The sequence below is a fragment of the Pygocentrus nattereri genome, chromosome 11 (genome assembly GCF_015220715.1).
Source record: "Pygocentrus nattereri isolate fPygNat1 chromosome 11, fPygNat1.pri, whole genome shotgun sequence".
NCBI lineage: Eukaryota > Metazoa > Chordata > Actinopteri > Characiformes > Serrasalmidae > Pygocentrus > Pygocentrus nattereri.
The window spans coordinates 15,992,254-16,018,464 of NC_051221.1; the positions used below are offsets into that span (position 1 = coordinate 15,992,254).

At 39.5% G+C, this 26,211-nt stretch overlaps 1 protein-coding gene across 2 annotated transcripts in view; it reads right to left on the reverse strand.

Moving 5' to 3' along the window:
* Positions 1–26,211, reverse strand: part of wu:fb13g09 (multidrug resistance-associated protein 5) — a 52,142-nt gene that overhangs the window by 17,971 nt on the left and 7,960 nt on the right. For both annotated transcript variants that reach the window (XM_017721481.2, XM_017721482.2), the window contains exons 4-15: positions 21,700–21,847; positions 18,942–19,175; positions 18,274–18,447; positions 16,981–17,128; positions 12,967–13,115; positions 11,768–11,875; positions 9,318–9,665; positions 7,684–7,755; positions 6,439–6,563; positions 6,250–6,322; positions 4,081–4,284; positions 980–1,105 (exon numbers count right to left, since the gene is read on the reverse strand). In XM_017721481.2, coding sequence (XP_017576970.1) covers positions 980–1,105; positions 4,081–4,284; positions 6,250–6,322; positions 6,439–6,563; positions 7,684–7,755; positions 9,318–9,665; positions 11,768–11,875; positions 12,967–13,115; positions 16,981–17,128; positions 18,274–18,447; positions 18,942–19,175; positions 21,700–21,847 — 1,909 coding nt within the window. The remainder of the gene's footprint in view (positions 1–979; positions 1,106–4,080; positions 4,285–6,249; positions 6,323–6,438; positions 6,564–7,683; positions 7,756–9,317; positions 9,666–11,767; positions 11,876–12,966; positions 13,116–16,980; positions 17,129–18,273; positions 18,448–18,941; positions 19,176–21,699; positions 21,848–26,211) is intronic.

Here is a 26,211-nt window from a genome sequence, read left to right on the forward strand (position 1 = left end):
TGCAGGATGATATTGAATCTTCACCAGTAAGGCATAATGCAATTGCAAGAAGATACAGCTCTAATATCAAGTTCATCAGAATACTGAGCTTTGACTACGGTTTTGGTTTTCATATATTTTAATATTTCTTTTTATTACAAAATATATTTATTTACAACATATCACAAACACTTGATGTTTGCTTGATTTTTATTCAATAATAACTAACAATTAAATTTAACAATAAACTGAATAAATATAATTATTCTACAGAAATGTTTTACTCAATATTTCTAGGTTTTTTGGGTAACAAGATACTCAAAAGCTGACAAAAATGTATATACTATAGTTATTTATCTATAGTTGTTTGTTAACAAGTTAACTGCCTTAGTATTTAATCACTAATTATGAAATAAGGATTTTATATGTGGATTTTAAATATGGTGCCACCTGCTTATTTAGTGCTTCCTGTTTACATAGGTTTTAGAATACTAGTAACATTTTAGCATTATTTTATAGAACAATGGATAATTGTATTAGAAAGTTGTACTGTAAAGTCTGTGTAATTTATTGACATTTGGACTACAATGTAGGATTTGTATCTCAGAAAATAATAAATGAGCAAGTGACCAACTTTGGATTGACTACAGACACATACTCTATATCTTAAAACATCTTAAAAACAAGATAACACCAACATATAAAAAACAAAGACGAAGAAACATCGACAAGGAGTACTACAGGGACAAGTTACAAATCACTGCGGCCAGAACAATGAACGTTAAGTCATTAAATACAGTGGTGACAAGGTCTTATAGCAGCTACTCCCATAGATCAATGCGCTCATAAATTATAGAAGCAGGGAATGAATTAACATTTGAAAAACAGGTGGTTTGCAGTCTGTGGCTCATGAATTTTGCAGGAGGTGATGTTGAGTGCTTTGTGAGTGAGTGACCCTCGTGTTTTCCCCGAGCGGTGGCCCGTGGGTGGGCGGCCATACCTCCTGTTGGATGCCGGTGAGAAGCATGGCATAGTCGCGGCCTCTGCTCATCAGCTGGTCGTGGGTGCCATGCTCCGCAATCTGCCCGTCCTTCATCAACACCACCTCATCACACTCTGCCAGGTACTGCAGGATGAGCAAACACGCCAGGGGAAGAGTTAGAGAAAACAAAATTGAACAGGTTGATGGATGAATGGTTGGATAGATGGATGGATGCATGGGCAGATAGACAAATACAAGGGTGTGAGGATGCACAGCAGATGAAGACTGATAACATACTTTATAGTTCCCTAAGAACAATCTGCACTGGTTTTTCACGTTTTGAGTGCAATTTTACAGCATTCCTCTAATGGGACCAATCCTAAATGAAAGTGTAGTCTTTATCTTAAAATCCTGAGTCACTGAATACAACCTAAAGTCTATGACACAACACATCCCTCAACCAGCTCACCCTTCTCGCCTTTTTTTTTTTAGGGGTGGGGGTGAGGGGGGTGTTCAAAGGGTTATAATACAATCTCTGTTTACCACATCAATCCACACAGATTACAGATTCACCAGAAAACTGCTGAGTTATGTGTGTAATTCTTTATCAAACATCTTTTGTATACTGCGTATATACTGACATGCTAAATTGCCCCTAGGTTGAATGTGTGTGTGATTGTATATGTTTGTGTGTCTGCCCTGCGATGGACTGGCAACCTGTCCAGGGTATTTCCTACCTTTCATACCGTCAAATGACCACTGGGATAGTCTCCAGCATCCCCCAAGGCGCAGAAGGATAAGTATCTTAGATTATATGTGTGTATGTGTGTGTGTGTGTGTGTGTGTGTGTGTGTGTGTGTGTGTGTGTGTGTGTGTGTGTGTGTGTGTGTGTGTGTGTGCGCCTGTGTGCATGTGTGCGTGTGTGTGTGTGTGTGTGTGAACCCCTTTCCAATGAGCTTGAATCTTCTCACAGTCCCAGAACACTGGATTACACAGCCTATCTACTTACATTTAAAACACGGGTTAGAAGTGTTTGCACATTTTCTGAAGATGAACCTGAGTTAGGTTTGGTGAATACCTAAAAATATTTCACGTATATGAAGCCAGTCATCATTTAATTTGGACAAATGAACTAAATGAATCATCTACAAAACAGTTGATACTGACACCTCAGACTTTTTTTTTAGGCTCACAAGTCTGCTTTATTGGCATTGACACTTTTGTCCTCATACTGAGAGGCAACAGATGCAAATACACACATCTAGAATCAATGCATGACCTTCTGTTAGCTCTCACAGGCGTGAGCTAATGATGCAATAACGCACAGCTGGCCAGCAAAACAACAGAGCATACAGTTACTCAATTACTACATATAAAAAGTTCCTCCGAGTCCAAGTATAGATGGAAGGCTGCATTCACAAGGACATTTTGGTATCCATGCTATTCATATCAATGAATGCAATGCATTAGCAGACAACACAGTATGGGTTCCTGAAAACTAAGCTCTGATGTTACAGTCAAACTTTTTGACAGCTAAATCTGACATACCCCTGTGTCAGCCAATAGAAGATGGAGGAGGGTAGGCAGGACTTTCAGTCAGTCACAACTAACTGCTGCTGTCAACTTACATCCAGAGATGTACAATCCAACACTGAAGATACAGTAGGACGGCGACCGGTATGCCTAAAACCAACACTTTTTTGGTTCATTTTATTTAAAACAACAGCAACCATTAACAGTTTCTGCTTACAAACTTTCATGTTTGAAGGAGTTTCCTGTTCATATTGAACTGACTGACTGAATAATGTGTGGGAATTAAAAGTCAAAACAGAAACTGAACTCTTACTTATAGGTTGAATGAATGTCATATTCTATAAGAATTACAGAAACATGAGAATTAAATATCCACTTCCTCCTATCAGGAAATCTGGCTGCACAATGTGTCATGAGTCAGAGATTATTTTGGGTTTTCCTTAGGCTTTTTAAGCACAGCCTGGAGCAATATTAAAGATTATTATACATCATTTCTCAAAACATCTACTTCTTTATCAAGTACATGACATAAATACTAATTTCACTACATTTAACCAAGTTATCCAATTAAAACCTGCCAGTCCTGAGGGATCTGCGTAGGCCTCCACACTAGACTATTCATGTCTGACTTCTTTTGGCTTCAGTTCACAATTTTTGGCTACAGTGCGCCTTTCCTTTCAATGTGACTGAGCTCAACAGAAAACACCTCCTCCAAACAATGGACCTGGACAACTTCAATATGCGGCTTATCAAATCGGATTATAATGTGGCTACCATCCATCCTAAGAGCATATACATATTTCAATTAGCCTCATTGCTCCATTACAATTCTCCATTCAGGTCCAATCTCTAACGTGATGATTCACCTTAGCATGGGTAACTGAAATCTGTCATTAATGTGAATCAACACGTAACTGAAACAACCCATATGCACACATTCTAATGAATAATGTCATGAGAACGAACCAAGTTTGTCATGAACAACAAACTAACCAGCAGAACAAGCTTCTGCCGCAAAGATAATTTGCTTTGAGCAGCTCTCAGCTGTTCATTATTAGAGGGAGGTGGAGGTAACAAAGGATCAGATACTTTTGTGGCATTTACTGGCACTAACTCCAGTTTCGCTGCTGCTGCATTAGTGCTGAATGATGGTGCAAGCTTTTTGATGTGAAAAGATCAATTTTGTGTGTCCAAACAGCTGTAAAAACATCAGATCTGTCTCACATAAAGGCAAAAAATCAGATTTGTGCTACTTCAGCATAGTAATGTGAATGTAGTAACCTTCTTAAGTGTCTAGCGGCATATAAAACAGCTGAATATGACACAAAATTATTGTACCTGAAGTAGTTAGTCTAATGTAAACATTTTGGTTAACATTGAATGTTGGTGGGAAGAGAGACACAACAACAGTGATAAAACATGCAAATTATGTTGTCGTTTTTTTTATTAAGAGTAATTATCATATATGATTGAGGACTGGGGCCCATAACACTACTGCCTGATCTCTAGCACATAATTTAAAATAAAGTTAAAGTGTAGAATATCTGCTTCAAAGACAGACTCTTGCTCTCTCTAAATAGACTTACTTGCAGTTGGTGTGTAACGAAGATGACCGTCCTTCCTCCAGCTGCCCTGCGGATGGCATTGTGAAACAGATGTGCTCCCACATGGGCATCCACAGCACTCAGAGGATCGTCTAGCAGCAGGATGGGTCTTTCGCTGTAGAGTGCCCGGGCCAGACTGACCCTCTGCCGCTGACCTCCACTCAGATTTGCCCCCCTCTCTCCAATCTGCGGCACAGTTTTACACAGTTCAGTTTAAATATACTTAGGCAAGTATGATAACAGAAGACATAAAAGACGTCAGATACTGTATATTAGACAAATACATCACATATCACACATTTGTAAGACCAGTAAGGAAAGAGTTAAAGAGTTAAAAGGTCCATTTGTACCATTTCAAATGCAAAGGCTTTTTTTTATTACATTTGGCAGAATGTGTCTTGTGCACACTAAGACACACAATACATGTGCACACTACATGCAGTACACATGTAATCACACGTATAATCAAACATGTAATCAACTCTTTGTAATGTTCCAAGAGAGAATAACTGGCTCTCTCTTGGTGGGATGGACGGTCTTCTCTCTCCCCACCAATGCTCAGCATGATCCTAGCCTTCAACATGTGAGAAAACGGTTTATATATGTTGCACTTCATGCAATGCAGATTTGCTGAAATGTATTTGTTCCCTTTTCCACATACACCATGTGACGCAGCCCCCCCGCTCTGAGACACACTCAGACTCCATCTCCCAGAATCCTCTGTGAGTTCACCTGACTCACCTGACCCCTGTCCTTCCCTCACTCTCCAAATCAGCGTTCAGTCTCCTGAACACTAGCTCTGTTCACCTGTGTTCCATGTCACATGACTTGTTAAGTTTAGTTAAGTTAGGCTTTACCTTAGCCAGATTGCAAGGTATTGCTTCTCCTGTAGGGTTGCTGAGCTTTGTGTTTCGACTGTTTTTTCTGGATTTCTGTTTTTTCCCTTTTGTTTTTGCCCTCTTTTTGTATCTTTTTGTTGTTTTGGATCTGACCACGCCTGTTAACTGACCATGTTTCTTTCTGTCTCGTTACGCACCATCAATTAAAAGTCTGTTTTCAATGAAATAAAATGGATTTTTTTGTAAGCACATGTACAAAATTAGGGTAACATGATGCTCTTTTTTTTTTCAATTTGTAGGAAGTTGTAAAAATTGAAACATATTAATGATGAGCAGAGCTGTAGATGATCATATAATGACTGAGCTGTATAGCATGGAGAATGATCTTATAATACAATTAATATCCTGAATGCCTCATGTTTAAAAAGCCAAATCTCACTTATCAAATAGCTATTAATAGCACCTGTGTGACAGTAAATAAAAACTATAAACAGAAATTACAGTTGTTACACAGTTACACAGTACTCTATTTCACCTCTCCATAACTTTTATTTGTTCCCAAAATACTCCTTTGAGAATGCTACACATATTTTGCACATACATATGTACACTGTGTTTGTATCAGTACACTTCTTTTTGCACCTATTGTGTGTATACACATTGTCTGTTATCTTACTTGTGGCTCACATCCATGTCTCATTGTTTATGCAAAAGAGAAATACATACAGCCCATACATGTTTTGTTATGCAGTAACACTGTATATTTATTGAATTGAACACTTTACACTGCAAATACACCTATTTATGTTTTTATGTCTAGTTTACAATACATTTACAATGTCCACTCTGTAAGGTATTATTGATTATTATGAATCATTTATTATTATGCCAAGTGATTCTAACCCTTTGAACTATAGTGTATGATCCAGCATTTTCTGCTGATAGACACTGAGTATTATACTGATTTAATCTCTAATAGTAAAATTTGTATAGCCTCTCTCTCCTGTACTGGACAATCCAGTGTTTTCCTGCTCTAATACACATGATTCAATTAATCAACTATTTAACAAGCCCCCCATGAGTTTAAATGAGTGTGTTAAAGCAGGGAAAACGCTAAACATGCAGGGCAGAGATACTCCAGGACCAGGACTGTGAACCATCAGCCTACTGTAATGTGTAGAGCCTGTAGATCAGTTTAACTAACAATAGTTCATAGGGGGACAGCAGTGAAGGCATAAAAAGCGCATTTTTCGATGTAACTCACGATAGCGGGGGCAGAAATGGCATTTTGAGTCTAGCGGAGTGTAATTACCTCAGTCATGTCACCGTAAGGTAGCTCTGTAATATCAGGAATTAAGCAGCAGGCCTCCAGAACTGCATTATACCTGATGTAAGAAAAGCACAGCACCAAAGAAATGTCAAAGCCGCAGCAGTTTTACAAGCTCATGTAAACAAGCCTTGATCTGTGCACACTGTCTTTCCAGCCAATCCCAGATCTTACTTTTCCTCTATGTACTCTCTCCCAAACAGGATGTTCTCCCTCAGGGAGCTGTTGAGGATCCAGGCCTGCTGGGCTGCATAGGCAAAGCCTCCATCTGCAGTCACTGCTCCAGCCAGCAGGGTCATCTACAGGATACAGAGAGAGGCAGATATAGCTAGGACCTAGATACAAAGTTTGGAGACACCCTTAGAATTAAACAGGCTGTTTCTGTTATTACACCTTTAAGACTGATAAACTACACCTTTATGATTGGCTGCCTTGTATTATGCATCATTTTTAACCTCTTACTGAATGGGCAGAGCTAAACTACTGTAAACTTAGGCAGATATGTAAATCTTTGGTTTTTTGATATTACAAAAATTCATTCTTTTGCCATTTCGTTTCAATATATGTACAGACTAAGGAGTGAATGGTACATTTTGAAATTTTACATGTCCATATATCAAACTCTTTTCACATGACATTGGCTCCTTAACAGAAAACAGCTTTTTGCTAACACTTTGAATATTCAGCTTCATGTTCAGTAAAATGTCCTCCTTGATTTGAAAAGCAGTTTAAATGTCCTCCTTGATTTGAAAAGCAGTTTAAATGTCCTCCTTGATTTGAAAAACAGGTTTTGCCTATATAACGATTTGAGAGTAGTCTTGTCCAAACAAGGCGCATTTTGAAAGCCTGTAATCATCTTACTTAAACCCTGTTACATAACACTGACATAACTATGACATAAGCTATTCTGACATTAAACATTATGGCATCTCTCATGACAATTAACAGTAATGGTAACACTGCAACAGCTACATTGTATGGAAAATCTCTCGCTCTAAATCACTTGAAAGGCTTGAGTGTTGATGAGAGCTGACATCAGAACAAGAGGATAAAATGTGCAGGTTTCGGCATTATTACCAAGATGGCACTGTCACTAACATTGGCCAAAATATGTGTGGTACTGTTCTCCTCTTATTCTTACTCGGCTATTCTTTACTAAAGACTTTTAACAGGCAGTGTATGTGTTTCAAACAGCCAACCTGATTCTGGAGGCCAGATAATACTAGCCAGTCTATTTTTTATTCTGTTCCAGCTTCCAATACAACCCAGACAGGCTATCTGAACTGGATCACCTGCCTCATATGTGGTGAAACTGGAGCAGCTCAGCCTGAACGTAACCTTACACAGATAAGGGGGCATTTCACAGCAGAGACTGCAGAGAGAGCTGAGAGGAAATGTTCTGATGTGCAGTGTGATCACCTGTCCCAGGAGAGCCGACAGCAGGGAGCTTTTTCCACTGCCCACAGCTCCACACACCCCTACCAGTGCACCCTGTGGACATACAAACACCTGACATTTAACCTGACTGCATCACACTGCAAGACGGACTGTGTATAAGCCTGCATTCAGCTACAGCTGATCATTAAATGCTTTTTTCAGGCTGCTTCATCAAAGTGAAGAGGTCAATACTTAGAAGTCATAACTACAAGCTGTGTTGCCATTTTGGGCTGTTTATTTCTGACAAGCAGATATATAAGTAAAGAAATTTAGCAATTCAGTAATTAAAAGCATTAATAGCAGACGTTTTAATGGCATAGGCTGCAGCTCTCATACAGGGCCAATCTGACTGATTTTGAGAGACAGAAAGGTAAATAAATGCGAATATATCAAATACGACAGATTTAATGTGTAAACCAGAAACTGAACTGACTCTAAACTAAGAGCAGCTGGCACTGCAGACTAATTTACACAGTGATGTATTTATGACAACATGTTAGAGGAAATGACAGGAATGACAAAGCTTTATAACTCTGCTTCTTTCATTTTTTATCTTTCAAAAACCAAACCACTCTTTAAAAACACCAGCTGTCGTTAACACTGTGTGAACATTTCATGATGAAGGGACCAACAGAAACGGTTCAAAATTCTAAATTACACTTATTACTTAGCGGATTAGGATGGTGGGTGTAGGCAATGCAAAAATCATACAAACACTTGCTGAAAAATTCTAAATCACATACAGCGGCAAATTGAGTACAACTCTGAAACGATAGATGATGCATCTGTTGTGATTTTTTGCCAAGAAGCTCATAAACCTGTGAATATTTCAGATACTCTTTAAGTATTTCTGTCTCTGTGAAATGTGGTTAAATTGTGAGTTTTTTAAAGTTGTTTTCCATAGTTTTGTTAAAGACTAGTTAATATTGCACTTGAACAACCATAATGAGTTTAAACTACACTACAAACTGTCCTGGTCAAAATAGTGCGTTGCATACATAGTGTACTATGTAGAGTACTGTGCTTGAGTCACCTGAGGCAACCTCACAAAGAGTTTGAAACTATTTATCTCAGCGCCAAATTTGCATGGGAATATTATAGTAAATGCAAACAGACATCAGTACAGTAACAAGAATGTCTTCTGTAGGACGTCCTCAATCGTTGCATGGATTTGTTACATTTCATTAGCAGCGTATCTGGATTAATTTAATAAAGCATTGACTAATTACTGGATGATAACTACAAATAATTCTGGGTTTCCTCGAGGAGTGGTTTGGAAATGGTTAAACTAACATCCTGACATATCAAAATCACTACTTACTGTATTACTTTTATTTCTATTTATTCTACTATCAGAATATCTTTAAAATTTTCTGAGTAAATAAATGCTTACTGTCCAGATAAATAGCTTTAGAAATATAATTTCCTCAGATGTCTAAAACTTTTGCACAGTACTCTGTTTTCTGTGCCAAGTATCCTAATCACACAAAAAGGGTTTTCTGTGACTTTGCCACCTACTGCCCCAAAATGTAACACTCAGACATGAAAAGAGGTGAGGTTTCATTCTGACGGTGATGCAGTGGTGGCAGTGTGAGCGAGGCTGAATGAGGCAGTACCTTGCGGATGTACAGGTGGATGCGGTGCAGGGTTTTGTGCAGCAGTGGGCGGATGCTTTGGGTGGAGGAGATGGTGCTCTGGGGGCTCTCCTGCTCCATGTGCGTGAGGAGGTGCTGAACATTAGGGCCTTCACCTTTGCTTTTCTCCTCCTCTGAGCTGATGTAAAGGCTGAGCTTCTCCCTCCTCAGCACTCTCTGCATGCCCCCTCTTTTTCGGCTAGCCTGCCCTTTGCCCTGCGGGGGGCGAGCTTTTTCCCACGCCAGTGTGACGTCCCGGAACTCCACCGCATTCTCAGGATCCTCCATTTTGACAGAGATCGACTCCCGGTCCTCCAACATGAAGAGCCTCTGTGGGAGGAAACAGAAGCAGTGGTGGTGAGCTGGTACAGGGTACAGAGCAAAATGATAGACTCAAACTTCTGTCACAAATGCAGTTGCAGCAGTAAATTTTCCAGGAAGTACGTGTGAAGAATTCTGGCTGCTGGAAAAGTTGATCCAGCAATATACTGGGATGAGACCTAGGAAAATGACTGGAAATGTAAACTCAACTGTGAACAAAAGTAAGAACATTGCCGGTTAAGAGAAAGATGTTTTGCTGACATATTTGTACTGTAACCAGAGATATTATAAGAGTAATACAACACAGTACATTGGCTAAAATATGAATGAGATTGCAATGCTGTACATTGCAAATACACTGTGAGAAGGCCATTCACTTTAAAAGTAGTCATAGTAACTACAGGGACTATAGCTATTTTGAACACCTCTCGATGAAGTTACGTGTTTTGTTGATTTTCTAATTAAACATAAGTTATCACATCTGTTAATGAGAGCACACTTCAGTGTTGCATTTTTCTACAAATTAAGGTGCACTATTTCTATGTATTTTCAGAATTTAACATATCAGGAAAAAAAAATTTAACATACAAAAAATCAAACTGTTAAATTAATCAAATAAACAATAACTGTGCCTTAAAGTGTGCAGAAGTGTGTTCTCTGTAGAGGATGTGTAACAACAGTTAGGAAAGCAAATTTCGATCTCCAATCTGAAATAAGCAGGATCTTGCTCACTTACAAAGAACACATCATACAACAATACAATTTAAGGTTGTCTTTCATTTCAGACTGAACAGCATAATACCTTTTGTAAAGAGACAGACTTATATACCTTTACACTTTAGCAGAGTCATGTAGACCTTATCCTTAACCGGATGTCCTTGCTGTCCTCAGGTTGAACTTCTGCAATCTTCTTCTGCATTTTCTATCTCTGAAGTGTGTGTGTGTGTGTGTGTGTGTGTGTGTGTGTGTGAGTGAGATACATGTACTTGTTCAATTCTGCAAGAACCAGGTGTTGGTAACTTGCACCCCATCTCCAATTGAACCCTTTCAAAAACACAGCCTACTATTTGACCACCCAAACTTTTGCCTATGTATGGAGTATGGTTATTAGCTGAAATAGCCTAAAATATACATCTTTGTGTGTTATTTGATCCAAAGACCACATATTATTTTCATAATTTTTGTTACATATTACTAACCAATTCAAAAATGATGTTGAAAAATTATCAATTTACAGTTCTCTCCTCATTCAAGACAGAAGTCTGGACTTGAATGGATATAATGACTGTGGAGCATTGCAAAGATGGTTGCAAAGTAGACAAACTTAAAAATAATGACTTGCTTCAAGCTGAGAGATATTCACTAATGTCACAAACACACCACTGTGAACATAGTGTTTGAAGAAAGAACATTAGCTGCATCGTCATTTCATATTTCCAGGATTTTCCTGAAATGAGGCTCCAAGTCTGAAAGGGTATATTTTCCAGCAAAATCAGTGGTTAACTTAAACTGACAATCTTTCAGATTACTGATGCATCTTGAGTATTACATCTGGATGAGGCCAAGATACATAAAAAGCAAGTGTAAACGCATCTGAGATGCATTTAAAACACATACAAATCTGATTGCTCAAACCACTTCAGGAGGTGGTCTGAGGTGCATTTGAGCCATGTGTTATAGCAACGTAAACACATCCATCTCTCAATGGCCTCCAAGTGCAACCAAAACTCCTCCCCATACAGTACATCACTGGGCACGTGATTCGTGTCTCTGAGGAAGATAATCACGGAGGACGCACAGGGTTGGGGACTGGACGAAATTAAATGCTTTACAGCAATATGGACACACACTCCTGTGGAAAAACAAACTGTAAAAGAAGTTTGTTTTGCACATGGTGTGGGTTGGCATTACGAGTGGATTTGCATATTTCATCCCACAGAACAATCGCATTTCAGTCTGACTAACTAAAGAAGCATTTGACTGCCAAGTGTAAATGAATGTGGCAAACATCTAACCAGGATACAATCCAGATACTATGAAGTGACCAAGTATAAACAGGGTCTTACGGTAGCAGGTCAGTGTAGGGACAAGTAAAGGAAAACTGTAGTTACCTGAAATCTTTTGACAGCCACCGTGCCCTCAGATAAGGCACGCACTGCCAAGGGTGTGACTTTTAGTGCAAACGTCATGGAGTTGAACACAGCCACAACAGTGAAGGCCTGCAGGTCAAGAGATAAAGTGATACTAAGGGATTTTCAGCAACAAAGACAGAGAGGGAGAATAAGAGAGGGAGTGAGAAAAGAGCAGAGCTGTGCAGGAATGCAGACAGTGGAAATCTGCAGGTATAGGGGCAGAATTAAGCTTTTTTTCCATGGTGACAACAGGAATCATAATACTTTACAGTACTCCTAATGGGAATGGTAATGAAATGTCCATTTACTGTGGGAATTGTAATGAAATGACCAGTTTTTTTTTTAATATCATTTCATTCTGTACACTTAACCCACCATTCTTTTTTTTAACACACCAATCTAATTCATACTCATACTGACCTTATACTTTATATTCTTAGTCCTACAATCAGTGCTTGGCAACCACACTTAAGCAAAATACTTAAGAATGTGCCATTATTCTGAAGTGTTAGTTCTTTAGCCAGCATTTTCTCTGTGCATGTATCTTCAATCTAAAACTCCAGATGTTGTCAGATGTGTCTGAGGGACACAATGATGTCAGAGAGACTGGGTACTGATTTTACTCATTTCAAAAAACTTTAAAAATATCATGTTTGGATTCATCTGTGAAGGAAACCTCTCCATCAGCCAAACACAGACAGACAAAATGAAAAAAAGATGTTTGTTCAAAACCGAGTCATTTCATTTACTGTGTAGATGGTAATATGAGATCAACTGGCTGAATAATAAGCTGTGAAGCCAATTTGTAGAATGGATTTTCTTTCCAGATTTCTATGCATGACAATGGGGGACAATGTTATACTGTTGGGGCACATGGGTATGAGATGGTGCTGGGTAACAGGGGTGTGAAGTAGGGATGGTACTGGGTAATGCAGTTAGGGGGTAGGTATGGTGTTGGGTAATATGAGTATGGGGTGGAGATGGTATTAGGTAATGCAGGTAGGGGGTAGGTATGGTGTTGGGTAATATTTTAGAAAGAAAATTATAAAAACAGAAAGAAAGATTGACAGAGAGAGAAAACGAGAGAGAGAGAGAGAGAGAGAGAGAGAGAGAGAGCGCATGCAAGTGAGAGAGGATTAACTGGTTGTTGTTTTCCTCTCTCTCACTGTGTAACATACCTGTGCTGCAGTGAGATCATTGCCCAGAGCCATGTGCAGAGTGAACGTACAGACACTCGCAATCACAACCACAACTGGAGCGACGCCAACGGTCAGACTCTGAACAAAACCAGCATTCTCCAATATCCCCTTCTCCTCTGATCTCACCTCTATACAGAGATAGAGAGAAAGAAGGAGAGGCAGGGGAAGGAGAGAAAGTGAGGAGAGAGAGTAACAGAGAGAGTGAGAAACAGAGTAAAAGAGATATAGAGGATAAGGGCCAAAAAAGAGAGAGAAAAGCAGAGAAAAGAGAAAGAGCAGCAGAGACACAGAAGATAGTGAGAGATAGAAAGCAAGAATGAGAGAGAAGAGAGAAAGAAAGGAGAAAGGAGAGAGAGGGAGAGAGAAAAGACAACAAAGGAGAGAAAAAACAGAGAAGGAAAGAAGAGAGAGAGAGAGAGAGAGAGAGAGAGAGAGAGAGAGAGAGAGAGAGGGAAAAAGAGAACAGTCTTGTTTTGTACAGCTCAGTGCCCACAGCGTTCATGACTGCTCATCTATAATGGCCAGGCTATGTTTCTAGCACAAACAACACAGACAGCAGTGCAGGGAGAAGCAGTGTAGAGAGACTGATCTTCGTGCCCGGAGGCCGTAAAGCAGGATAAAGTGCTGCATGAGTGTCGTGAGCCGCTGGCTGTGGTCCAGGCACCCCGATGCACCCTCCACATGCCAGTAGTGTTTGTCTTCTGAATGGCTGCGAGCATACGAGCAAGAAAGCATCATTCTGGATCAAAGCCAGAGGCTCCTTCTTGTGCACCAAAAACAACCCTGAGCTACGACCATAATCTCCACAAAACCCCTCCAGTGCATCGCTGGTGTGTTTGTGTAATTCAAATGCAAGGCGCTGAGGAGTAAATATGTGCTGGGAATGGGACTCTGGTGCACGGCCTATAAAAACGGATGTAAATTCAAGAGATGGGAATTTATTACAGTAGTGGTGATGCGGTTCCTCATTATTTGGTGCTTGACTGATCACTGAAACACCAGAAGATGTGATAATGTATCATTGAATAGGTTAATTATACTGTAGATTAAACATTAAAATGACACAGGTCCACCGTATTAAATCACCTTTTCAAGCATCCCCCTCCTCTGAAGGCTTTAGCTAATGATTCTAGGTGGGACTTCTATAAGCTTTAGGTGTCAAAGAGTGTTAAATGCTTGTAAAATTAGCCTTCACACTCATGTTTCATGATGAAATACGCAAAGTTTTAAAGGGTCCATACAGTGGGTTGCAAAAGTATTCAGCCCCCTTGAACTTTTCAACCTTTTGCCACATTTCAGGCTTCAAACATAAAGATATGAAATTGACATTTTTTGTGAAGAGTCAACAACAAGTGGGACACAATCGTGAAGTGGAACGAAATTTGTTGGATATTTTAAACTTTTTTTAGAAATAAAAAACTGAAAAGTGGGGCGTGCAATATTATTCAGCCCCCTTGCTTTAATACTTTGTAGCGCCACCTTTTGCTGTGATTACAGCTGCAAGTGGCTTGGGGTACGTCTCTGTCAGTCTTGCACATCGAGAGACTGAAATTTTTGCCCATTCTTCCTTGCAAAACAGCTCGAGCTCAGTGAAGTTGGATGGAGAGCGTTTGTGAACAGCAGTTTTCAGCTCTTTCCACAGATTCTCGATTGGATTCAGGTCTGGACTTTGACTTGGCCATTCTAACACCTGGATACGTTTATTTGTGAACCATTCCATTGTAGATGTTGCTTTATGTTTTGGATCATTGTCTTGTTGGAAGATAAATCTCCGTCCCAGTCTCAGGTCTTTTGCAGACTCCAACAGGTTTTCTTCCAGAATGGTCCTGTATTTGGCTCCATCCATCTTCCCATCAATATTAACCATCTTCCCTGTCCCTGCTGAAGAAAAGCAGGCCCAAACCATGATGCTGCCACCACCATGTTTGACAGTGGGGATGGTGTGTTCAGGGTGATGAGCTGTATTGCTTTTACGCCAAACATAAGTTCGATTTTGGTTTCATCTGACCAGAGCACCTTCTTCCACATGTTTGGTGTGTCTCCCAGGTGGCTTGTGGCAAACATTAAATGAGACTTTTTATGGATATCTTTGAGAAATGGCTTTTTCTTGCCACTCTTCCATAAAGCCCAGATTTGTGCAGTGTACCACTGATCGTTGTCCTATGGACAAAGTCTCCCACCTCAGCTGTAGATCTCTGCAGTTCATCCAGAGTGATCATGGGCCTCTTGGCTGCATCTATGATCAGTCTTCTCCTTGTTTGAGCTGAAAGTTTAGAGGGACGGCCGGGTCTTGGTAGATTTGCAGTGGTCTGATGCTCCTTCCATTTCAATATGATCGCTTGCACAGTGCTCCTTGAGATGTTTAAAGCTTGGGAAATCTTTTTCTATCCAAATCCGGCTTTAAACCTCTCCACAACAGTATCTCGGACCTGCCTGGTGTGTTCCTTGGTCTTCATGATGCTCTCTGCGCTTTAAACAGAACTCTGAGACTATCACAGAGCAGGTGCATTTATACGGAGACTTGATTACACACAGGTGGATTCTATTTATCATCATCAGTCATTTAGGTCAACATTGGATCATTCAGAGATCCTCACTGAACTTCTGGAGTGAGTTTGCTGCACTGAAAGTAAAGGGGCCGAATAATATTGCACGCCCCACTTTTCAGTTTTTTATTTCTAAAAAAAGTTTAAAATATCCAATAAATTTCGTTCCACTTCACAATTGTGTCCCACTTGTTGTTGATTCTTCACAAAAAATTACAATTTCATATCTTTATGTTTGAAGCCTGAAATGTGGCAAAAGGTTGAAAAGTTCAAGGGGGCTGAATACTTTTGCAACCCACTGTATCATAGGAATTTGATATCAAAATGAAATAATCAAAATGAAAAAGAAATGAAATGATGATGTATGTAACACTGTGTTGTTCTCTCCACAGTCCAAAGAGTCCATATATGAAAACAAAGCTGGAAAATTAGCCCATTGTGTGACATCACAAAAACCAAAGCATTTACATATATCAGCCTGATAAGCCTATAGCAGATTAGCCCCACGCACTCACACTGAAGTTATAAGGAGTGTTTCAGCCCAGACTGCTTTCTGAAAGCATCATTAAGCGAATGAGACAAAACTTTCTGCAGTCAAATAAAGATAAAACATTACAAGTTTACTTTATATGATTACTTCATTTGGGAACAGCAATGCGAGGTACAGACTTGCTGTCTATCTAGGAGTAAAAGAATGGAGCACATTCCCCTTATTCTTAAATCCTTACCCTGACCACCAGTCTGCTACAGAATAGACTTTAAGATACTATTACTGGTCTATAAATTGCTCAGTGGTGCAAGACCAGCATATTTATTTCATATGTTGTAGAGATATGAGTGGAACAAGTGGATAGAGAACATGGGAAGAGCTCTGACAATGGACACTTTTAAATCCAGACTTAAAACATTTCCATTTGAGCAGGTTTTCAGCTTAGAATGATGACCTGTTTAAAATTATTTTAATCATGTTTTAATTTCTATTCTCAATTACATGACTTCTTAAAACAACCCTGTATTTTCTGACTCCTTGAATGACAGCAGTGTATGAAAAGTACTCTATAAATAAACTTGCCTAAACTTGCCTTAAGAGGCATAATACAGGACAGCCAATCAGAACATAGGTCATTTACATCAGCCTTTAAGGTAAGGCAATAAAAACAGCCTGTTTAATAGCGAGGGGTAAAGAGAGGTTCGAAAATGCTCACATAAAAATGAATCATGTCTGTTTTTGGTACATAAGCCCACACAAACGTCATAATTGGGCCTCAAAGGAAAAACATTGTTGGATATGGGCTGTTTAAAGCCAAAAAGGTGCTGAAAGAAGCTAGTAAGAGGAAGTGGAGAGAGAGGCCATCTCTCCTTCTTGGAAGAATGAGCAGGAAGTGAGTTAGGTGAGTCAGCGCTGCTGTTGGCGTGGATGGAGAGTTTTGGGTTATTAGTGGCTTACTGTGGATGTTGCTGGCAAAGGCTGATTCCCAGCAGTACATCTTAATGAATTTGATACAGCTGAGGATCTCGTTCATCAACCTGACGCGCCGGTCTGTGATCACCACACACTTCTTCCTGAAGTAGGCCGTCAGGCGGGAGGCCAGCATCTGCAGGAAAAGATGAAAACAGAGGAGCATGATAGAAGGACTAGGAAGTGTTCTGTAGGCTTCTACTGCATCTCTCTTATATATAGTATAGATAGACAGACAGACAGACACATAAGATAGATTAATCAACAAACCGGTCCACATGCCTTTTGGCACACAATTATGTCCTACCCCAGCTCCCATCACACAGGGACAGAATAAAAATGTGGTTCAACAGGCATCAGAACCAGTTTGACCATCACGTCTCATTTTTGCTCTTAGCATACTTGAAGCCGAACCATTAAGAATAGCTGGGCTAGATTCTCGAATCTACATATACCCCTTTTAATCTAGGACTGCTGTGTGACTGGCTCACTCACAATAGAAGGACAGAACACTTTAAGGCAGAGGTTCCCAATCTCAGCCCTGGCAAGCCCATATTCCGTTATTTTCATTTCATTTTCATCTCTAGCAATGATAGGAGGCATTCCAGTATGCATAAAGCCATTGGGAAGTGCAGAAGCCTATGTGGATGGTAGATTATTGCCTCGTCCTGATGCAAACAGTGGCCTTCCATTAACAACCTATGTTATTTTACATTATTATTTATTTTTTATGTTTTATATGTATGCATATGCTAATGTCTAATTGCTTATATATTGTAGAGTAAAAGCAAAAATAAAGGCAAAAAAAATGGTGAAAACATAAAATATGAGGCACAGTTAAATCACAATTTTACATTATTAATAATTTTTAATTGTATTATAACAATTTATCTTATTATTTTAATCACTGTCTTCTGTAAAGAGCTTTGCTATTTGTGCTGTGATATATAATAACTTTTGCTTTGTCCTGTTCTTCTCACTGCCATTAGGCAAGCTCAATGTTTTGTATTCTAATTTAAAGTAACATTCTCTTTGGGTGTTTGCCTGCTTTTCCCTTCATTTCAGTGCAGGTTATATCAAGCCAGAGAGTCCTTTGCATGACATTCTGCTGAGAGTTAATAACGTCTCCTGTTTTTAACCTGTTAAAACTAAATTTTACTACAACCACAGAGCTAGGAGCTAGGTCACTGCATGTGGAAATGTGGAATTTCTGATCAATCTCTAAAGACTGGAGGAAAACTGCTCTAGAACATAAATCATTGGTATTTTGCTATAACCCACCATTGAAGGATAAAAGATGATAAAGATAGCCGACCCAACAAGTGCCGTAGGTCCCAAGAAGTAGATGGTGTAGGACAGGCCCAGAAGCCCCACGAGAGGCCCCCCAGCCAGGAGGCAGCCCACATTCACAGCCTCATAGAGCCGCTGACCATCACTGGAGCAGATGTTTATCAACTAAGAACAGCAGTCTCAGTGTCAGCTTCATGGAAACCATAACGTGGCACATTAAGTTCACATAGCATTCTAAAGATGAATGCAACACTTGGCAAAAGGCGAAATTATAATTAGGTCAGATGCAACAAACTCTGAGGTCAGAAGGACTTGGAAGTAAGCATGGATAATATAACCCTGAAGATATATACACTACCGTGCAAAAGGAGCTTAAATCTACTATTGGAAAACATGCCTACCGTATATTTACTGGGTTGACAGTGAGTAAACAGACACTTCACTGCACTTTTATTTGAATTCTTCATCGAAAAGTGCTAATGGCTACCAATAAAACCTAGTTTGAGGCACTTGGCAAGATCAAATTTTTATGATACAAAGTAAAAATTAGTTCCTTTATAACTGGAAAAACTATTAAACACAGATGAAGTATGCAAACATATGCAATAGCATGCACTACTACATACAACTACAGCTGTATGTAGTTGCCATTCTCTCACCTCCCCAGTGCTGATGTCTTTAGTGCTGCGCAGGCACAGGATTTTCTGGAAGGCAAGCGCGAGTGCTGCCCCTCGCAGGCGGGTAGCAGTGCGGTAGTTAACAGCCCACATGAGGGCGAGAGACCAGGAGCGGGCCAGTTCCATTAGGAATATACCACTAACCAGAGCCATGCCATACAACAGCCACACCTCTGAGCTCTGAGAATACTCCAACAGTGCCCGGATCAATACAGCCTGTGGAGGACAGAGCACCATTGAACAAATACAGAGATCAAAAGTAGTCAACAGGAGTCCTCATTGGCCATTTGAAGGTATTTAGGTATGACAATTTCTGAGACTAGATATAAGCATAAGGGATGGAAAGAGATGAAAGAGAGTGAAAAAAATGAAAATTCCAAAACTAGAATTCAAAAAATGATTACATGATATATAGAAAAGACCCCTAACAGTGACTTGGTTCACCAAAACTGTCAACATCAGATAAGCAGGACTTAAACCTTTCATCTTTGAGAGCTCAGCTCTTGTTTCAGATCTGAAATAATTCACAGGTGTTTCTGTTTATCTTTCCACTGTGAGAAGACAACTCAGCACTATGAGTCTGAAAGGATGTGCAGCTGTTAAGTAGCCCTTGCTGAGTAAAGAAAACAGACACAGCAAACAAAGAAGCTACTGGTGTTCTCAGACCAACGGTCCAGACCTCAACTGAGTGTGTTTGAGATCACTTGGATGGTGAGAAGCAGAAAATGCAACCAGCTTCTAAGACTGAACTTTAAAGGTGTGGAAAAAACCTCTGTTAATGTCTTTGAGAAACTGAATGCAAGTCTTGGAATGGAAGCTGTAATAAACACAAAACATTGACAGTCTAAATACTGACAAAAATGATATCATGTATAATTCTTGAAGCTTCTGTAAATATATGTTTTTTCCAGAAGCTAAAGAATGTGTAACTTGTACTTAATGGCTGTTTTGACCAGATATTAAGCAAATGAAGGGTGGTCTTTGTTTTTTGCATAGCACTGTATTTTTTCAATAAAACTACAAAAGCTTTGCGTGGACTTCAGTAATACGCATGCCTGTGTTTGAGTTCATGAAATGCAAATGAGCTTTTGAAAACAAACATTCTTGCATGAGCATTTGGTAACAAACAATTTCTTTGCCAAAATGGGAACGTGCACTCCAGTGTGATGCTCTAATGTGGCATCTTTCACCTTGTCACTGAAACCAGAGGCAGAGAATTAAAAGGAAGTACAACAGCTTAATAGTCAGTTCCTCGACTGGACTAATAATAATAAAACTTTCATTATTTTGTGATTTTGAGACAAAGGAAGGGACAATAATAAGCCATTTATGCATTATACAACGAGTGCAGGTTTGGCAGTAGTTGATGCCTGTGAACAGTATTTAATGGGGTTGGCAGTGAAAGGTAAATGTGTCATTATGCAAGAGTTAATTTCAGCTAATGCTATTAGTCAGCAGAGACAAGTACAGAGCCACATCCCGGTGTGACCTCTGCAAAAGGTGAACGAAGTAAACAAAGGCGCTACTCAGTGACCAGATTACAAACTCCGACCAGGGCCTATTCAATACCCACTCAATCTAAACCCAGTACAGCTGGCGCCACGTGCATCAGATCAGTTTGTCTGAAAGCTGATCTGAGATGAGGTGTCAGCAGAAATAAAAGTATGAAGCAGGAATGGTGTAAAAGAAAAGCACAACCCCTGGGCCAGAGGAAATCTGGGTGCTAATACAACTTCAAATACCTGAAAATACGCAAAGCCTTCAGCTTAAATTTTAAATCACCATGAGGCTAAGGAAAATTATGAAACCGCTTACACTATGAACTGTGAATGGGTGCAGTGAAAGATACTCCTTTACATTTATGCCTGTCTAAATTTCTTAAAAATGTTAGGATGTTATCAGTGACTGTGCACAGCAAATCAACACATAACACTTATGTTATCTGACAGTATATTCTTCTTCCTCTTCTGCTAGGTTTTTTGTCTGCTCACTCATCCTACAGTTTTCAAGGTATCGACACTGTTCCAACTCCTGTTTGGTCCGATCAGGTATGTTGTGCTTTTATACAGCTTTTTGACTGAAAGTACAAAAAGCTGATTGTTTTCACTGTTAAATGGTGAGCTTTTCCCCCCTAAAGCAAATCTTTGTGCATCCAACTTACATCACAATAATATAAATACACTAGCAATGTACTTGCATCCATGTGGGATACCATAACTAACTGCCTAGCAACCACCTGATATCCCATAACAACCACATAAAAACACTGTAGTAACAATCCTGGGATACTTTAGCAAGTACCTAGGATACTTATATCAACCACCTAGCATATCACAGCAACCACATAGCAACACCCAACTAACCACTTTGGATATCATATAATCAGATAGCTACACATTAGCAACCACCTGGGATACCAGAGCAAGCACTTAGTAACACTAAGTAATCACTGTGTAATCACTCTGCAAATGTGATTTCACTTGCCTGAATATGAGACGTTATTTTTTTTAAGAGCTGTGTGAAGAGAATATATATACATACACACATATATATGTATGATATGTTATCATATGATAACATGAACAGGGAGATAAAAATTTGGGCCATTTTAGTGCATTTACATCATCACTGCTGACTAAACGTAGCAGCTAATATTGATAAAGTGTGCACTGAACCATATACTGAGCAGTATGGCTTAGCTTCTAATGTGAATGGAGTTCAACAGCTGACTGTCACTCACAGGTCCAATGAAGCCAGTCACCATGGTGATAAGGAGACAGAAGATAGCAACCAACATGCGGGTCTGACAGAACCTCCAGAAAACGCGGCAGAGAGATGCCCCATCTTTGCCCTTACTCTTCAACTCCTCATGCCACAGAGCCTCCAGCCTGAGAGCAACATCGAAACACAGGAGAGATACATACATGTCATTATTCATAGATTTCACACAACAATATGCTCTCTTGGCTCTTTAGCAACAGATGACTATGGTTTTGCTGGGAATCAAACTCGTGATCTCCCGACGATAGACGGTTACGCTACTTGGAAGCCATTAATAGATATTAATAATGGTAAAAAAACAGAAGCATGGACAAAATTCAGGCGTCAACTGTTATTATTACTCTACTCTAGGGTGTCACAGAGTCAGAAAGCACTTAAAGCAGCATTATGTAAGAATTAGGGATTTGGAGACCTCTCTGGTGGAAATGTGTAATTGCATGCAATGTGTGGAAGACAATGTAATGTGGGTTGCTCTTCAAAACCCTTCCTCAAGTGGATGAATCTGATGATTGCGAGTGCGTTGAAAGAGATCTCAAAAACTCTTGTTTTTCATCCCGTACATTTCACAGTAATATGTAAACATATGAAGTGATCTGAAAAACTCCTGCAAAATCCAACCCAATTAAATCTTAAATTATGACCTGCTTGAAGTAAGTCTGTTTGACATAGTTTAAGGCAATATATGATTTAGGCCTGTAGTATGCACAGAGCTAACTGGTCAGGTACAAACTTCCACTGCTTGTTACTTGTTTGAATTCTTAGGAGCTCTGATGGTAATCATCATAGCTCCTAAGGATGCAAACTTTAGTCACTAAACATGTCTTGGCTGATCAGCTACATGTGGAGTAAGAGTGAACATTGTATATATTTATTTTGGCCAACCTCCTGCTTGAGCAACCATGTGTGGAAGGTTTGTTTTAGATAATGACTGTTTTCAGGTGCCTTAATTTATTCTGCAGGTCCAGTGAACTAAAACTTCTTTCTGAATAAAGAAAACTGTGGCTATGATGAACAGGTCATAAACATAATTGGTCTGGGTTAATCATTTGTATTGTGTGAGGAGGAAAGAGACCATGGAATGTTCATTTTCCATAATAATTTGCCCAAAGATAATCAAATCACAAGTTCAGCAGTAGCTCCAGAATACTGCATAGAACAAGCATCAAAGAAGCCTAACCTCCAAATGTCTATTTTATTGGAGAGAGCATAACAGCAAGATAGAATCAAAAAAGGGATCTGAATACAAAAACAGTGCTTGGATCTGATAAGACTGCTCATAGCTCACTCACAAACCGCACTGCTCTGCTGCAAAATGAATGATCAGTCTACAATTATGGGAGGACTTTGATGTGAGGGTTTCAAGTTGAAATGCGCTCGGGTTAGACATCCATGGCGAAGATCTGTAGCAGCCTTTCGAGGATTGGGCTTAGAAATTCCGCTTCTGCGCTCCTCAGCCTCAAACGAGGACATGGCCTCTGGTGAATCTGATCTTATCTTTTATTTTGAAGAGCATGATATTCCCAAGCCTTGATTTCAGGGCAAAAAAATGGCTAGAATCGAAACCAACTATTCCCAGGCTCCCCTCAGCCGTTCTGTTTTTGAAGACAAGTTACATAACTGTTCTAGAGTTCTAGTTAAACCTTCATGCTTTCATGCTTTTACACCAAAAATGCTCGCACACACTCGACTGCTTAACATCTCCCAGCTAAGTCTGGCTCAGAGCAGGGTTGCTAGAAAGTGACACCCTGAGACATGGTGTGGTGAAAAGTAACACCCATTCTCCTCCCAGGAGCAGACTGAGAGCAGCCGGAGCCCAGCTGTCATGCCCCTATCTAGAATCTGATAAGAGGAAAACACTGGCAGCACGTGAATGGAGAGAATGCGCTGGCTTGGCTCCACACAGACAGCCACTTATCTTCCCATTCATGAAAGCTGAGTAAATACAAGACTTACAAGCATGCACTGACCAAGGGCAATTACATATTGCTGCTGTTTACAAGCATCTAATGGCTTACAGTGGAGGTGAAAGAAGGAATCAGTGCATGATGATGCATCGGCCTGAAGGTGGTGATTCTACTGCATCGCTCTGTTATGGAATGTTAGAATAGATTCAGATCTGTTTCCATTATTTGTGCTCATTTTGGCCAACATACAACTCTCAGGCTATGCTCACTGTTAATAACCTGAGAACAACAGTGAAAATTGCCTGAACATTTAAAGGTCCTGTACCAAATCAAATGCTCCTTTTTTTTAACAAAAGAGTTTGATTTAGTATGTAATTGTGAAATTGTAAAACATTTCAGTCCATGTGGGTGTATATATATATATCAATCAGAACAGAACTCATTTACATACCATACCATTCTTAAAGGCACACTGACAAAAACAGCTTGTTTATTTCTAAGGGATAAAGAAAGGTTGAAAATGGTCTAATAAAAATGATCAAATTATCAAACCCATAGAAATATCATAAGTAGAGCTAATCATAAAAAAAGATCAGATGAAGAAATAAATACAGAATATGGTATTGGTTTAATCCTTTAAGACAGACACAAAAAGCAGCTATGTCTGCTGCTTAATCTGCTCATCTCCATTAATAGCGTGATTTCTCAGCGCTGCTGCTTTTATGTAAACAGCAGAAAATTTGTAGAATTTCATTCAGTTGGTCTCACCAATTTCCTTTGTGATCAAGATGCATGAATAGGAATATAAGCTAATATAAGCACATCAGTTTAAGTTACTATGATTAAACAAATCAATCAAACTAATTGGTTTTATCATTACTCTGATTAAACATAGCAACAAATCAACATTTATAGCATAAATCAACAGTTCTCCTTTTAATAATTTAATAATAAATACATCACTGTGAAAAGGTGGATGGCATAAGTCTGATCCAGACATGGACATTTCAGACAGGAGACACTAGCTGAGCTAGAAACATAGGGGGCCATAAATTGAAACTAAATCTAAGGTCCTACATGCAATGCATTTAAAACACGCTCTTGCACCATCGGCTTTGTCCATTAATCAAAACACCCAACCCAATTGAAAAAAATCTGGGACAGTATGTAAAAAGCAAATGAAAACAGAAAGCAGTGGTTTGTAAACTCACTTAAACCTGTATTTGAAGAAATTATAGTTTACTTAATTGTTTTTTCTAAATATACGCTCACTCAGCAACTGCTGCCTCGAACACATTCTGACAAAACTGTGGCATGAGGTGGGAATGTTTTTAAATGTTATTAAATCAGAAAACATTTTAAAAGAGAGCCATGCCAGTCTGTAAAAATGCACTCAAGGATGAGTCAAGCAAAGATGGGTCAAGGCTCACCACTTCGCCAAAAAATGCAAATAGTGCAGCTGTTTACAAATAACATTCCTCAATGCGTGTTCATAAGGATTTAATGTATCTCACTCTCTATGACACATAATAACATTAAAAGATTCAGGGAATCCAGAAAAAAAAACCCTGTGTGTAAAAAGCAAGGCCAAAAAACTTAACTGAATGCCCATTAACTTCAATCCCTCAGACAGCCCTGCATTAGAAAACAGTATGCATCTATGATGAATATCGCTGCATAGGCTTGGGACTATTATTGGACTGTTATTATTATTATTATTATTGTTATTATTATTAGAATGCTATTAGTTTCTATGCACAGCAGAAGACATGTGTCAACAGCAGCCAGAAACTTCAATGGGCTTGAGCTCCTCTGAAATGGACAGATGCACATAGGAAATGTATATTGTGGTCTGAACAAACAAACCTATCAGACTGTTTCTGGAATTAAAGAATGTGGTGTTCTTTGGGCCAAAGAAGTAATGGTCCAACTAGACTTTTTATCAGTGTAAAGTTCCAAAGCCAGGGTCCGTCATGAAATGGAGGTGTATGACACTGGTAACTTGCAAATCTATGTAAGTGTCAATAACACAAAGATATATAAACAAAGATATATAAACATTTTAGAGCAACATATGTGGCCCTTTAGAGTCAGTTTTTTCCAGGGACTTCCATGCTCATTTCAGCATACTCTACATATCCAAAAGTATTCACTCACCCATCCAAATCATTGAATTCAGGTGTTCCAGTCACTTCCATGGCCACAGGTGTATAAAACCAAGCACCTAGGCCTGCAGACTGCTTCTACAGACATTAGTGAAAGAATGGGTCGCTCTCAGGAGCTCCGTGAATTCCAGCGTGGTACTGTGATGTCACCTGTGCAACAAGTCCAGCCGTGAAATTTCCTCACTACTATATATTCCACAGTCAACTGTCAGTGGGATTATAGTAAAGTGGAAGCGATTGGGAACGACAGCAACTCACCCACGAAGTGGTCAGCCACGTAAAATGACAGAGCGGGTCAGCGGTTGCTGAAGCGCAGAGTGCGCAGAGGTTGCCAACTTTCTGCAGAGTCAATCACTACAGACCTCCAAACTTCATGTGTTCTTCAGATTAGCTCAAGAACAG